Source organism: Fistularia commersonii, chromosome 19 (genome assembly GCF_037954325.1).
Source record: "Fistularia commersonii isolate RoL2024-O1a breed Wild chromosome 19, RoL_Fcom_v1.0, whole genome shotgun sequence".
NCBI lineage: Eukaryota > Metazoa > Chordata > Actinopteri > Syngnathiformes > Fistulariidae > Fistularia > Fistularia commersonii.
Window position 1 is genome coordinate 14,079,016 of NC_141302.1, and position 16,423 is coordinate 14,095,438.

The 16,423-nt window shown below is 45.0% G+C and overlaps 1 protein-coding gene and 1 long non-coding RNA gene across 3 annotated transcripts; one reads left to right on the plus strand and one right to left on the minus strand.

Annotated features, from left to right (window-relative positions):
• Window positions 1–2,424: 2,424 nt before the first annotated feature.
• On the plus strand, window positions 2,425–7,171 carry LOC147223888 (uncharacterized). The gene is made up of 3 exons (XR_015107565.1): window positions 2,425–2,605; window positions 2,802–3,100; window positions 5,896–7,171. It is a non-coding gene; the product is annotated as an uncharacterized LOC147223888 (long non-coding RNA).
• Window positions 7,172–7,803: 632 nt separating this feature from the next.
• Window positions 7,804–13,868, minus strand: cldn7a (claudin 7a). 2 transcript variants are annotated; one of them, XM_086166557.1, is made up of 4 exons: window positions 13,401–13,868; window positions 10,863–11,027; window positions 9,427–9,511; window positions 7,804–8,862 (listed from the first exon to the last, which is right to left on the minus strand). In XM_086166557.1, the coding sequence occupies exons 1-4, from the start codon at window positions 13,621–13,623 to the stop codon at window positions 8,694–8,696; spliced, it is 642 nt and encodes a 213-aa protein (XP_086022683.1). In that variant the 5' UTR covers window positions 13,624–13,868; the 3' UTR covers window positions 7,804–8,693. The 2 variants fall into 2 exon arrangements, with proteins under 2 accessions (XP_086022683.1, XP_086022684.1); XM_086166558.1 differs by lacking the exon at window positions 7,804–8,862 and adding an exon at window positions 8,875–9,019.
• Window positions 13,869–16,423: the final 2,555 nt, after the last annotated feature.

Below are 16,423 nucleotides of genomic sequence, written 5' to 3' on the forward strand. Positions count from 1 at the left end.
GTCCAATAACAGCTGGGATATGCCCCAGTCCCTGATGACCCTGACTATAGAATAAACAGTATAGCTAATGAATGGATGAATTTGACATGACCCCCCTTCCTGCCATCGAAATCACTCATAAAATGTTTTTCTTTTTAAATAATAACAGGAACCCAGTTGTATTTTCAAGTGAAACCCCATCAAATGTGAAATCAATCAATGGATGCATTTTCACGGGAGGGATCAACTGGGTATCATATCATCAACAGAAAAGCACTCTTTTTTTTAAAATGAGAGTGAGTTGCAGAGGAAAATGATGCAGAGAAAAAAGGCTCACCCTGTCTTTTGTTATTTCAGGAGGTCAGGAAACCCGTTGGACTGAATTGCTTCTGCTCCATCAGGGCTGCTGCTGACTCATGTGATTAAACTCCAGATTAGCAGAGGTGACCTTTACGGTAGTCTTAGTTTAAGACGTTTTACTTTTAAATGTCACGGGCCATGCATCGCGCCTAAAATGCCCGGAAGTGCCGCCTAAGAAGTCTTTATCTGGCCTCTTGACAACAAAGGTTTTATGTCCTGAGTGAGTCCTGCCGTTGTGTGTCAGGGGCAAAATGCTTTCACGCATTTCATCGATCGCAAAAGTCCCCGGAGCTTCTACACGAGCGAGAAACTGTTGTATGAATCAGCAGGTTCCTCTGAGGAGCCACACACTGTATCTGCTCTGTCTTCTCCACCGGCGTCACGCAACAAGCATGATTGTGTGAGAAGTGAATGACATTCCCACAGAAGTCTCACATCTCAGGATAAACACCAAAATTCCAAGTTATTCTCAAGTCTCTATCTTCCTTGGGAAATCACAAATCTTAGAGCTCAATTTTCTACCTTTTTAGTTCGTAAATCCAGTGAATCCCAAGCCAGTCACGAGTCACTGCTCCTGGGTCAAGTCATTTTTCCGGTAAAGATGGGCAGGTCTGCAGGCAAGTGAGTGCTCTCAAAGAGGATTCGAGTCCCAAACCAATGCCAACACTTTTAAAATGTAACATTCATCCAACAATGTAACATCGTGGAGATGACACAGGTGTGTGTGTGGGATTAAAAGGTATGGTTACAGTCAATATAATGTATTTGATTCTATCTGAGCCTTTATTGGATGACAGTTTAGATATTGTAAAATCTCTGTCTTCGCCGTCGCATCCGACATCACCATCGATCCATTGACCTCTAATTATATTTTTTATGCAACGCAGGAACCGGTTTGTGGCGGGTGTATCTATGCTGCAAATGTTTAACCCCAAACGGTATCAGACCGTTGAGCACCACTATCTTCAACCAAGTTCACTCTGGTCAGGTGACAGGCTGGCCATGGAGGTGTGCATGGTGGAAAAAGGAAAAAAAGGAAAAACAAAGGAAAGTGCTGAGCTGCAACAATAATACATCTCAAATAAATGTTTGACAGCTTTCACCCTGTTCATCCATCTATCTATCTATATATGTGGGAGGTTGGAGACCCTAAATAGTCGGAACATTAGAATGAGAGACTGAATGGTTTTATGCCTTTATATCAGCGGTCCCCAACCTTTTTTGTGCCGGGCTAGTTTAATGTCAGACAATGTTTTCACAGACTGGGCATTATGGTGTTGTGCATAAATACATATTACTATTAATACATAACTGTTCCCTCTTTTTTTTTTCCAAAATACTCCAAGGGCTTGTTTTTTAAGGCAGGGTGTACCCTGCCTCTCACCCAATGACAACCTGCGATATGCTCTGGACTCCCCATGACCCTAAGTAAAGGAAAAGTGCTGGATAATGGATGGATAGATAGATAATAGTAATAATAAAAATAATTATAATAATAATTATGATGATAGTGACTGCAATGCAATATTATTGTTATTACTATTATTAAAATCATCATTATTTACAAAAAAGAAGAACAAGAACAAAAACAAAAACAACAACAACAACAATAATAATAAAGTGCTCAATAATGGATGGATGGATAGGTAATAGTAATAGTAATAATAAAAATAATAATAATAATAATAATTATGATAATAGTGACTGCGATGCAATATTATTGTTATTATTATTATTATTATTATTATTAAAATCATTATTATTTACAAAAAAGATGAACAAGATAAAAAACAACAACAACAACAACAATAATAATAATAACAATAATAATAATAATAATGTTTACTTGTGCACTTATCGACACATTTTCAAAATGGCGGCTAACGGCGTCTTGCGTGTTTACCGGTCGTACGAGACTTCGTGCTGCGAAGGCAAAGGGCGCGTGTGCACGCGTGTTTGCGCGAACGCGCCGTCAGTGATTGGCCAGCGCTCTGCGTCAACGGCGAGCGACCTATGCATTGCGCGGCGGCGCGCTGACGTCACTGGCCGTAAACGCCGCGCGCGAGGAAATCCCCGCGGCCACGCGCGGCAAAGGGGGCGGCCCCTTTAAATCGACGCTTCCGCGAGAGAGAGAGAGAGAGAGACAGAGACAGAGAAGGAGAGAGGGAGGGAGAGCGGGAGCTGATAAACAACAACACGGTCGTCGGGAGCCACACTCGCCGGATTCACCCTCCGCCGCTGCCGCCCCGGGTCTGGGAGAAATCAGGTGACTACGGGTCCGGACCGGTTCTCCTTGTTTCTGGCGTCGGTTTAAAATATAACAAAGCCGGGGAGGGGGGGCGTGACTTCCGGTGAGACCCCCCACGGTGATACCCGTCACACCTGCGTGGAAACGCGGAGAAACTTCTACCGTGGGGGAGGGCGGCTTTTTGTTTGACCGCCATGTTTGCTTTCATCCACAGGGCGCTGGGTTGTTCCCTGCCTCACGCATTCATCCGCGAATGCCATTGCGGAAGTGAGGTGTCGAAGCCCCGGCTGCGAGGAGGACCTCTGGTGGCCACGGCAGGTAAACGCGGCCTCCCGGAGATGTATGGATCTTCGGGCATCCCCGACCTCATCCCGTCCGGAGCGCCGCCCCGGCAGCCCGGCCCGGCGGGGCAGTTCAACCCGGGGCACCCCCAGGGCAACGAGGGAGGGTCTAACCCCCAGCGGCTTGGACAGAGGGCGCCCAAGCTGGGGCAGATTGGCCGGTCCAAGAAAGGTGAGTGGGAACTTTGTCATCTTGGATGGAAAGGCCGGGAGACGATGTCGTGACCATGACACAGAACCACACCGATGCAGGAAGTGCAGGGGGTCCTCGGGCCCAAAATCAAACTGCGGTGGAACTTTGACTTACGAGCGCATCAACTTTCTGAGATACAAGTAAATAATAGATTTTTTGCTTCATGATACGAGCCAAAATCTGATCTAAGAGCAAGTGACAACCATGTGGCTGCCACTGGTGGTGAAATGGGGTTTGTGGTCAGACACTCTGCCCACCACAAGGTAGCACAGAGAAAATAATCTAAAGCATACTTGTCGACTCGTCAATAAAGAGATGAAGAGCATCATCTCTGAGAAGGCTAGGAGACATTTACGGGGATTTGGCGCAGCGGATAGTGGGAACGTCCGCTGAGGCATTGGAAGAGCTATTCAAAGCCGGTTGGGGATGGTTTGATCATATAAAAAAGAAGAGCGACATCCACTGTTACTAAATGAAGTTAAGTGATAAAGTGTGCAAGTTACATTTAGCAACACATTGTAGCATTACATATGTAGCCAGTAAGTAAAGTTAAGCGCAGAGCATCAAATGAAAAATGTCCCTAACCTTCTCCTCTGCCGCCGGCATCTTTGTCTGATCTAGGTAAATACACTTAATAAAACCATTTTATTTCATTACACTATCCTTTATTATGTATCATTTTTTATAGAGTATTTGTTCTTTTTATAAAACACATCAGGATTAATAGTTTTTCTTTTCATTTTAATGGGGAAATTTAATTTGATATAGGAGCAAATTGAGTTGCAAGCTCGGTTACAGAATGCATTAAAAGCGTAAGTCAAGGTAGTACCGTACTAGTTTTTTTGGAACTACTGCATCTAAGTCGTCTATCGAAGTGAGAACACCAAAAAGTCGTAGACATCTAAAGATATCAAGCGCTTGACTGTTGAGAAATGAAAGAGAGAAGTACAGAGTCGAACAGTAAAATGACAAAAAGGAAATGGTAATTCAAAAAACAGGAGAGCGGCCATAAACAAATAGCATACACGGGGAGCCGATGCCGCCTTTCACAAACAAATGCCCTATTCTTCGCAAACATATTTGCCTGCACCATTTCAAATTTCATGCTGCACCGTTTCGAGTCAGAATTTATGAGATTACTGCCATAATGTCGAAAACGGCTACTGGACATGGGACCCCCTGCACTACTTTCCTACATCCACACCTTTTGAGACGCCTGTCCGGGTCATTGAATATTCATACATCAAGTTTCACAACGACACAAGTAGGACGTGATTGTTCAGCCAGATGCTTGCTCCTTGGGGAACATTGTGTAGATCTTCTCAAAGAGTGGCGGTCAAGACCTATTCTATGTGGAAATCAGACAACCGTGTGGTGATTTGGACGCTGGAGAAATAAAAATGGACTCTACTGTTAGACGTTAAAGGTCTATTTTTACACCATCCTTGTCAAATGTCGTCGTGGCAACTGGACTTGATTTCTTCTCTCGAAGACGGTTTACCTCTCATCCCAGAGGCTTCTTCTCCTCCACCAGACTAGTTTCGGTATATCACTGCTGGGGGGTGCTCCAGAGTGAGATGCTTGATGCTTTAATGAGTGAGTTGTTTACCAGCAACTAGGTAGAATGGGGTTGATGTGTTTCTTGATGTGCATTTTCCTGAGACACATCTGAGTGAGGAGTGAGAACTTGTGTCTGTGTTGGGTTTCACCAAGTTCCTCCCACAGTCCAAAAACATCAGGAAGGTCAATCGGAGGCCCTAAATTGTTCAGGCGAGGAACAATGTAGCCCCGTGATCGATTGACGACCTGTCCTGGGTGAACACCGCGTCTCGCCAAAGGAAAGCTGAGATAGGGCCCCAGGATAGGCGTTATAGGTGATGAATGAATGAACTCGGCTGAAACCCCACTTAAGCACAACAACCCAATTCAACCGAATTAACATAACAAGCCATCTTAACTTGGACCGACCCTCAACCCCTGCACCTATTTACCAAAAACGCATCGAGAAGCCTCGAAGAAACCTCTCAAGTTCGAGTTGAAACATGTTAGGGGAAGAAATCCAGTCCAGTTGCCACAATAACAAAGATTAACCAGGACCTGGATGAGTGAAAATGATCGATTAGCCCCATGTCGACAAGGGTTGTTTTCACTTCCTGTCGTGGCGTACATACACGTCATCGGCTCGTCGGTGAATAATGAAGCTGTCCAAAAGCTAGATTAGAAGACAAATGCCCCGTTTTTGATCGTCAGAGAGATTGTTACCTCTGCAGCGTTCCGTCAATATCAACTGAAACGACAACAATGTATGAGTGAGTGTGAGGCGCCGCAGAGTGTGTCACGGTAACATTCTCGGGATGTTTTATAGTTTTGTTATTTGTTTTTCTTTTTTTTCAAGGAGCAAAATCAAACGTAAGGTATGAAGAGGAATGGGGGAATCGTATGCTAATCATCATTCACTTCTTAACCAGAATCCTCAGGGGAGATGATGGACACAAATTACAGTGACTTTGTGTTTCCGGTCGCTAAGCTAACTGTCTGCTCGAATTAGCTTTATTTGTAACTGATTAGACCGACTAGTAGAGTAGAGCTGCTGCTCCTCCCAACATCCAGAGGAGTCTCCATCTGGAGAGGGAAGTCAGTGCGTCTCTGCTGAGGTTGCTGCCCCCGAGACCCCATCCCGGAAAAAGATGCAGAAGATGGATGAATGAATTGGGCCTCTCACGTTGTCTCGTAGAGAAATATAACTGACTGTGCACGTTTCCTCTCCTCTGCAGTGGACCTGGACGACGAGGTACTGGACGACATCATGAACAACAACGGCCAGTGTCCCGTGTCCCTGCCCTTGTCCTAAGCCCCGCTGAGAAATGCTGATGAAAAAGAAAAAAAAGAACAAGCAAAGAAAGAATTTACAGGAATGCCGGAAGCCCACACCCCTTCAACAAACCCCCCGTCAGTGACCGGGGCCGTGATGCTTTCAAGTGCCCGAGCGACGCATCTGATGGCACAGGAAACGGCACAGAGCTGTAATTGTAAATAGCCTTTATTTAACTCGCCGTCAGTCAGACTGTGAAGGCGCGCCCTCTGCCCGCACCTCGGCCGGGGCTCGGGGGGCCGCTCACCCAAAGGGCTACTTTCCTAAAAAGTTGCGCCGAGCGAATTCGACGGGGACGCTTTTTCGCTGGCTGCGATTTGCGTTTACTGATTTGCGCGAGGGGTGGGGGGACGCCGGCCTGTCGGTTGTTGCTGCTGGTTATGCGGTGCCCAATGAGGTTCTGTTATGTGGCGGGCAAAAGCTCGCCGTCTATGGAGATATAAGTAAAACTACCGCTGACTATTTGTTACGAAGAAGTTGCGCTGTTATGGCTTTTACGTGTTTTCTACGTGTTCCCTGAACGCTTCTGTCGATACCTGGGATTTATCGTGCACTTTTGTCGGCATGCCCGTTCGTTGTGCAGTTACCCCCGTGGCGGAGTTCTATGCATGACGTCTGTCCAAGCATCAAAACACGCAACCGGTATCCCGTCACCAAGGGCTATGAAGTGGTGTTACCCAAAAAGGTGGTGCAGGGCCTACGTTTTCTGAGTATTTCCACGGGAGAATAAGAACTTTTTTTGCTGTTACGGGTTCGAACACATTTCTGAGCGATGCCTGACTCCAAGTTATGCTGAGATCTTTAAAATGGTGAGTGAGACTCATCCAACTTTATTTTGGATTTTGTATGAAGTGCTCAATAAGCCGCGCCCGGGTGGTGATCCGGCGTCTTTCAGGCCGGGGGCGGACTGTTTAAAGGAAACCCCGTCGCCAGTGATTGGCCGACACTGCCGAGACAATCGTTTATGGATTTTTGGAAGACGTGCCTCACGACGTATTATTGCGGGTAAAGACGGCGTGGTATTTTCTCTTCTTTGGCTGCGACAAAGTCGATCATTCGTTCTCATGCACCTGTTTTTTTTCTAGATTCGACGGTTGATGTTTGGGCTGTGGTGTCGGTTTGCATGAAAACGGTCCACTTTTTATGATGCATCCAGAAAATAAAGAAAAAAACAACTAGTCTTTTTTGGATGGTTTGTCTTCTTTTTCTGTTTTTGGCTTTTTGTTGTTTCTAAATTTCTTCATGACTATCATACCTGATCATCATACTTTCCAGGTGAAGATCTTTCAAAATAGAAGTCACAGGAAGTTGCTGGAGTCTTCCAATGCAAGAAGCTCAATGCAGGTTTTCTGCATTTTATATTAAATGTGTTTTATTCTTGGGGCCGGTGACACAGTGGCTAGCACTTCCCTCTCTGACTGGTAGGATTCCTTTCTGTGTGGGGGTCTCCAGGGTCTCCATGTTCTCCAGTGTCTGCCTGGGGCTCCTCCAATTCTGGTTCATTGGAGACTACATTCTCCAGATGTGAATGAGCGGGTGAATAATTGTGTGTTTGAATGATGAATAAATGAGCGAGTAGTTTAATGTTTACATAGATGTGTGAATGCGACGACCATTCACCCTCTCATTTACACGTCTGGACAATGCAGGGGCTGCAATGAACCTCATGCGTGTTTTTTTGGAGTGTGTTTGGAACCTGGAAGAATCTCACGCAGACACGGGGAGAACATGGAGACTCCACACGGAAAGGCCTCCTGTGGGAATCCGGCAAGAGCTTTCTCTTCTCGCTACATTGAGCTAAATGATCGTAACAATGTTGACACATCTTTATTATGAAGTGTACATTTTCTCAATACAATGGAACCAGCTACGCGGGCCGAGTGTATACAACTATAACATTTAAGAACAAACAAAAATATCAAACACTGTCGTAAAAATAAGTTGCCGTACAAAGACACTCCTGAAAACTACTATAGGCCACAGAGAGCTAACAGTTATGCGAATCTACCACGGCTGCAAAACTTCCATATTTCGAGAAATAAATAGCGGCAGCGGCGCAGGGTGTGTGTCGTGGTGGCTGTCAGAGCGACAGCAGCGCCGTGACTACAGTACGGGGTATTTCATGCGTGGGCGGGGCTTCTGGCGGGCTGGAACGAGGAGGGTCATAGTAAAATGTACGTGTGTGTGTGTTCGTGATGCCACCGTCACACCCTCGTCATTGCGATGGCTATTTTGAAAATCAATAAGCAGTGCTATCAAACACTATCATCTGCGTGTGTGTGTTGGGGAGGGGGAGTTGATTACTTTCAATTACAAGCCAAATGCTAATAGATGCTGTTTCTGACGCCAGCGTGCAAATCCTGGCGCCGCAGTCCACGCCGTTCTGGCAGCGACCCATGTGGTTGTGCCCCCGCGTACCCGCGCGTCCAGTTCGGAGATCCAATTATGAAGCATCCGTGAAGGTCGCTTGTGGACCGTCGTGGAATTTTAAGATGGGCTGGGAGGCATCACTCATGGTGGGGGGCGAGATCGTGATAAAGGAGAGGGTTATCAAAGGCCTGCCTGGAGATAAGTAAGGAAAGTCCCACTTCGGTAATTCTTCTTTTACGCTTCACACACTCTCGGTTTCGCTCTTTGCTGGTCCCGAAACAGCAGGGGGCGCCTCCAGCGGAGGAGCGCGAAGGCGGGGTGGAGGTGTCCTCAGACGTACTCCTTGGTGCTGCCCGCGGCGCCGGAGCGGGAGCCCGCCATGGACGGGTACTTGGACACATTCTTTTTTGTTGGACAGGACGCGGCCAGCATGGTGCCCCCCAGGACGTCGAGGAGGGAGCCGCCCCAAGCGATGAAGATGGCGGCGCCAAACTCGAACCTGACGTTCGGGGGGGGGGACATACGCAGGAGCATTGAAGTACGTTCCTCAGGTGATAAAATGAGCATCAGCCAGAAGGACAGGAAAGGCAGAGAAGATGAAGGTGGGAGTAATTGTGTTGTCTTGTTTGGAGACATTGAGAAGACAGGAGGCAGAGCTGGAGGTGAAGATGATCACAAAGGAGTCCATCAGAAGGACAGTGCATGTTAGATGTTCTGGAGATAAAGTCACACTGAGATGGTTTGAGCATGGACAGAGAAGGGATAGTGGAGATTTTGGTTCGAAGGTGGCTGAGGTTGGAGGAAACCAAAAGGAAGAACAGAGAAGAAGGTTTACGGATAGAGTGGAAGAGGACATGAAGTTAGGCGGTGTGAGAGAAGAGGATGCAGAGGAGATGGTTAGATGGAGGCAGAGCAGCCAAAAGATGAAGGAGAAAAAAGAGCAAGTAGTCTGTATGCTTGCAATCAGAACATAATCCATAATGCTCCCATAACCTCCATAACACCCCTAAAGTTACACAAACATGCAAAACCTGAAAAGAAGTTGTTCAGAAAGGCCCCTTACTTGGTGTTGACCGGAGTGTAGGGGTTGTAGAAGGCCCGGATCACGTTGTGAGCAAACCACGAGCAAGCCACGACCGTACACAGCCCTGCGAGGAGGACACACCGGCAGAGAAGATCAGCCGCAGTATCACGGTACACCATCAAAACACACTCTTCTATTGAATACAGCACACATAGCTTTCAGTGTCTCTGACTCGGAGTCAGTGAAGAATGTGTGAAGAGGGCTTTCTGGACTTGTCACACCAAGTCTGGGAGTGATTTGGATTCTTATTTGAATGGTCTGATAGATGGAACACGGGTTGCCGCAACAACGAAGAATTCGACTTCTCACCTTTTTCATATTTCCCCATCATCATAATCACTGTTGTGAGCATTCTAGTTGACTCACGAACTTCGGCGACAACTTTTCAAGGTTGTTTGAATGGCGTGCAGCGCTTTCTCACCGTGTGGCTCCAAAGCGCTTCACATCCTGACTCCGCAAAGTGTGAAACCCATAAACGAGTTCAGGCCATTTTACTATTCACCCCTTCGCACAGCAATGATGGCGGAGCTGCTGTGCACAGTGCCGACCAGAGTCTTGCCGGAGGAAACTTTTGCTTGCAGGCAGGGAGAGCCGGGGAAAGACAGCTCTACGGATGCAGCCGATGAATTCACTGTATCATTATTGTTTTTGTTATTGTTATTAATTCATTAATTCATTACCTACCTAGCTAATCCTGCGCCCAGAGGCCTATCTTTACAACCATTACTCACCCCTTCAGCAGTCATATAAATACATACAGCCAGTCATTCCTACACACACACACACACACTCACCCATATGTCATAAAAAGACATTGAACATTCACCCTTTCATTCACACCTCTGGACAATTACTGTGTTACCATGCTGCAAAGTTACTATGATAAATCTAATGTTGATAATAATGTTAATAATGCTGATAATAGTAATTATGCTAATAGTAATAATAATAATAGCAATAATAATAATTAGTATTATTATTATTAGAAGTAGTATTGTTATTGTCATTATTATCATTATCATAATTATCATTAGCAGTTTTATAACCATCATCATCATTATCACGATTATTATTAGGATGATGATGATGACGATGATGATGATTATTATCATTATAATTATTATTGTTAGTATTATTGTCAGTATTGTTATTGTTATTGTTAATCATTATTATTATCATCATCACCATAATTTTTATTGTTATTATGGTCAGTATTAGTAGCCGTTGTAGTAGTAGTAGTAGAATTGTTATTAGTATCATAATTATCATCAGTATTATTATCACTGTCATCATCATCAGTCACTTTTACGATGATGATAATGACGATGATGGTGATTATTATCATTATTACATTGAACATAAAAAAACACATTCGTTTTAGGCCAAGTATAGGTCAAGTAGCTCCTGCTCCCCACCTCCCACCAGCAGGATGATGCCTCCTGTCATAGCGATGCGGGCCTTGCGTAGTTTGTCGCTGCCTCCACAGGTGGTGCACTTCATGCCTATACAGGCCACACCCAGTCCCGAGATGGACACGATGATACCGACAATCATCAGAGCCCGCGTGGCCTGGAGCGAACCTGGCGGGGAGAGAAAAAAAAAATCCAAACTGTGGCGATAAAGCACATAATGAAGCTAAGCCCTATTGGTGTGATAGGGAGCTGGGATGGACATCCTGGAGGCATCAGGGAGGCTTTGTGTGTCCAGCGAGAAGGTGAAGAACATTCTCATTTGCCTGCTGAGACATTTTAATGTGGCTTTTCCTGGAAGAGAAACCAGGGGATACGCGCAAACATTCTTGTCACTGGCGCAAACATCTGCTTCTGTTTGAGACATTTGGACCTGCTGGAGCACCACGGTCAGGGTCCTCATCCGTCAACCCCACCTCCACCCGCCCCCGCTATCAGAGGGAGAACCGCTCTTTGTCCGTCCACCTCAAACCAGTCCGTGCCAGTTTGGGCCGTCCCCGGGCGAATAAAACTGTCCAGCAGCGAGGGGGTGACGGAGGAGAGGGGGATGAAAAAGAGCGGGGAGGAGGGCGTGCTCCATAAAATAGCGAGGAAAAAAAAAACAGGGGGCTGGACAATGGGGCGGATTATACAGTGAGCACAGTTCCGGAGCAGGATGGAGAACATCCCAGCTGAGAACAGTAACATCAGTCTTCTCCAAGGCTCCAAGGCTTTTAGAGAAATAACAACAAGCCTACCTTTGAATCCTGGCTGGTGCTGAGCTTTCAACCAATAGCAGGCGTTTATCAACAACTCAGCCAATAGTAGCATCGTCTAATGTTGCATCGTCTGCTTTTGTATCCTAGAGGTCGAAGGTCAAAATGTTGGCGGCCAACCTCACCGACAAACCATGAGAAACAACCTTGTCTCCACTTATCGAGAGCTTTCATCACTTTGCAGTTCAGAAGATCGCATCTCTCATCCGAAATGACAGAAAGATACACATAAAATATGCAAATGATGATAATAAAATCAATAATAATACAAATTGTAATAATACTAATATTGACAACACTATGATCATGATAGAATAACCCACAGCGTTTACTGTGTTCTTTAAGAACAACATCTGTGGAATCTATAATCTTGTATAATTCAATGACAAACGTTTTGAATATATATGTATTCTGTTTGCAAATAAATGAATACATAAATAAACTTATAAATCAACAGATAAAAAAATTAATGAAATGTAAGTGTGAGTATGTAATACAGAAAGTAGCTCCTTCTGTCTTATTTATATATATATATATATATATATATATATATATATATATGTATGTATATATCAATATACGTTTAGCTAAGTGAAAGCGGAGAATCTACAGTAGCACGTCACCATGGTGGCGAGGATTGGAGATAGATGGATATTATACATCACGCGCTATTGTTTTGTTGATTTGTTGTTATATATTATGTTATATATATGTTATATATTAAATGATGTGAGTGAACCTGCAGCTTCATGATGGATGCACAAGGGCTGGGAATGCATGGGAAAGGCGCAAATTGTGTGTGCATGTGTGTGTGCGTGTGTGTGTGTGTGTGTGAGACGGGATGTGCGCCAGATGCTTGGGATGCCTCATCGCCGTGGCTACACTTATCACGTCCGCCCATGAAGTTGTGAGAGATGACTCAGTCCAACTTGCTGTGTATTTGGGAACGGCGCCCCAAAGCCCGTCAAGGACGGGGAGGAGTTGGTGCATCACCGCAACATCTGGCAACCCGTGGGAACTCCTGGATTTCGATTACCTGGCAACCCGTGAGAACTCCTGGATTCCACCTGGATGTCCAGGTCTCCGGACAATAAAGTCCCACGCATGAGGATCCAATGGTTCCCAGTTTTATTTCTATTTTCATCCCCTTTTGTTGTGAACTCGTTTCCAAAATATCTACTGATTCGTATGAAAATTTGCGTCGGACCCTAAAATCCTCACTGTTCAATCGGACGAATCATAAAAAATCATAGATAGTAAAAAATGGTTCTGATGTAGCATTATTACATAGTAAAAGGTGCATACATGAGGAATGCCTTGGCATTAAAAAAAAGGAAAACAACTTGCTATCACAATAATAATGAAAATTCAATAATAATAATCATAGTAAAAATAATCATAATAACAATGTTATATAATAGAATAATAATTGCTATTTTTATTATCATTACATTACCTCAAATTTGAATCTCTTTTATTATTATTATTATAATTATCATTATTATTATTTTTACTATTTGTAAGAGGCACAGTTATTTGAGTGGGCCACCCTCTGATCAGGAGGTTGCCGGTTCAATTCCCATCTGTGGCTCTCTGCGTCCATATCCCCAATCTCTATCCCACAGTTGTCTCCAGGTGGAGACTCCGTGAACGTTAATATAATTTAATCACTGCTTAAAAAGCAGAATAAAAGAGGGAAAAAAACTAAGAATTTTTTTTTTCTACTCACTGTCGAGCTGCAGGATAGAGTCGTAGATCTTGCACTGGAGCTGCCCAGTGCTCTGGAGCGCGCAGGACATCCACAGCCCCTGGTACATGGCCACGGCCGTGATGATGTTGTCACCGATGTAGGCGGACATCTTCCATTGCGGCAGCACCGTGCCGATGATAAGGCCCACGATGCCCACCAGGGAGAGGAAGAAGCCCAGCAGCTGGATCCCGGAGTTTGCCATTCTTCTGTGAAAATATGTATATAAAGTAAAAAAAAAAAAAAAAAGAAAAAGAAGAAGAAGAAGGAAAAAAAAACTCTTGGTTGATAGGATTGCTGCTCCTCGTTCCTCGAATAAACTTCAGGAAGTTGTTGTTTTGTTTTTAAAGTCACTTAAGCGTCATGAAGTGATGGAAAAGTCTCCAGGAGGATCCGTGTGTGTTGACGAGCTGCGTGCCGAGGGGACTTCTGATGGGGACGGGCTGGTGAGTGGAGTGTGTGTGTGTGTGTGTGTGTGTGTGTGTGTGTGTGTGTGTGTGTGCAGTCGTCACGCCTGCTGATGCGTGGGGCTGCTGCTGGGAAAGGCCCCCCCCCTCCTCTCCCAACCCACAACCCTGGTCATCTCTCAGTAAATTAACCCCCTCATGAAAGAGACACTTCCCAGAATACCACCGTTTCACTCATTATTTTAACCCTCTCACGCTTTAATTCAATTATTTCCGTTGTCTCCTTGCATGCCTTTTTTATTTCAATTTTTTCGTGTTTTTCCTTAGTTTTTCATTCTAGTTTTAGAAAAAAAAAATTGTAAAAAAATTCCTTTTTTTTATTCATCAATTTCACAATCTATGAAATAAGAAATGGATAAATGATTGTTGTTTGCCCATCTGTCCATCCATCCATCCATTAATTAATTAATTAATTCATTCATTCATTCATTCATTCATTCATCCTGTGATTTATTTTTTTATTCAGCTATGTGTATATTCATTTGTTTGTTTGTCTTTTTATTTATTTAGTCATACATCCAGGCATGCACCACCCATCTATCTATCTATCTATCTATCTATCTGTCTATCTATCTATCTATCTATCTATCTATCTATCTATCTATCTATCTATCTATCTATCTATCATGTTGGTTTCATTTAATGCATAAAAATAAAAATAAAAATAAAAATAAAAATAAAAATAAAAATAAAAATAAAAATAAAAATAAAAATAAAAATGATTGAAGAAGTTGTGTTTTCCGAAAGATCACCCAAAGATTTTCAGATGACAAATAAGTTAAAACAGTTTTCTTACTGTGACGCACATACAGTTCGCTGTGTGTCAAGATATGTGTTTGCAGTATTCCCACTGACCCAGATTAATGCTATAATTCAAGTCCGTCCCCGAACAAAACGATCCGAGCCCGAGCGTTTCCACGGTGGACCATCAATCCCGGGGCTGCAGATCCACCGGGAACAGATTGACGACCCGTCTCCCGCTGCTCGCATGCAAACCAGGGAGTGGGAAAACACCGGCAAACACCCGCCGCCCTTCCACGAAGAAGTAAATATCACAAGACAGCCGTTTTCAACCATCCCCGCACTCCTGTTAGCTGAAGTGTTATTGCCCACTTCCCGACTGTTATTACACCTTAATAACACGCCGCATCCCTAAAGGTTCATGAAGATGTCAGTGGAAACTAGGAGGCGTCAGTAATCGCCGCTCAGCCGAGCAGGAATTCAAACTGTGGCCGGACAATGAGCCCCGCGGCAGCGGGAAGTAATAACCCCAGAGCCGGGGGGGGGGGGAAAGCGCTCACCTGCAGCCCTGCTTCTGCACTCAACGTTCCTGGTCTCACGTTCTTGCCCTTTCCAACCGCCCGCCTTGTCGCCCGTAACTCTTCCCCTCTTTGCTCTCCCAACCGACGGGCCCTCTGGATTTTTTTTTTTTCGTCCAACAAACACCCCCGTTGTTGCCGTGGAGGGGTGACCCCACGCCTCCAGGAATCTGTTTTCGCTTTTAAACGGTGATAGTGTCCTCAGGCAGGACTCCGACCCCTGTCACCACCTCCACCTCCACCCAGTTCCCACTGATGGCCCGGTTAGTCCTTTGCATAGCATCCCTGCTATGCAATCTGGTGTAAAGGTGATGGATGCATTAGTTACATCATAATAACTGTGTAATAACAGAATGAAGGCAAAATAACAAACTGAAGAAGGTGAAAAAAAAGTGCGTTATTTAATACTAATGCTAATGATAATGATGAGGATAGGTAGAGACTGGAAAATATTTGAGGAGCAGCAACAAGGGCAAGTCTTGGAAAAGGATAAAAAAACAAAAACCATCAGGAGCGCAGTGCATGGACAGTCTCAGGGCTGCCGGCACTGTTGCCATTAGCAACCTGATTTATACCATGTCCTCCCGGCCGCAAAGAAAACAAAAAAGAACATCGCTCTTCTCCCCTTTTATTTTATTTTTTTTTTTACTACTTTTCTTTATCGGCTCGGGACGTAAACATGCATTTGTCTCGCAGTTTGCTCTGCGTTCAATGGAAAATAAAAAGGGCCAAATCAGCTAAAAGAGAAGGGCGCCGACAACGTGCGCCCCCCCTCTAGCCCCACCTCCCTCCCAGGCCTCCTCGAGGTCTGGAGTGAGCGAGAGGGGCGCAAATCCAATGATTGAAGTGCTACAAGCACCCTTGGAAGTCACTGAAGCATTAGCAATAAAACCCACGGGGCCCACGGCTTTTCCCCGAAAAGCTCTGTGTGCACAAATGAGGGGGAAGGCGCCCCCTCCTCTTCACCTCCACCCCCGTGTTTTTCACCTCCAGCGTCCTTACGCAACACGACTTGGCTTTTGTCCGGCGGCAGCGGGACGGGGCCGGTGGATTGTGCCGCCGGTCCCTTCCGAGGCCCTTTCTTTTTTTCCCCCCTCTCTAGCGGAGCGATGCATGTCGGGTAGAAACATATTTGCGGGGGTTTTCGCACACAATGAGCACTTTGTCCGACCTCCGTTGGACGAGGCGGGGGCTTCGTTCTGCAAATCAGCGGGCTTGA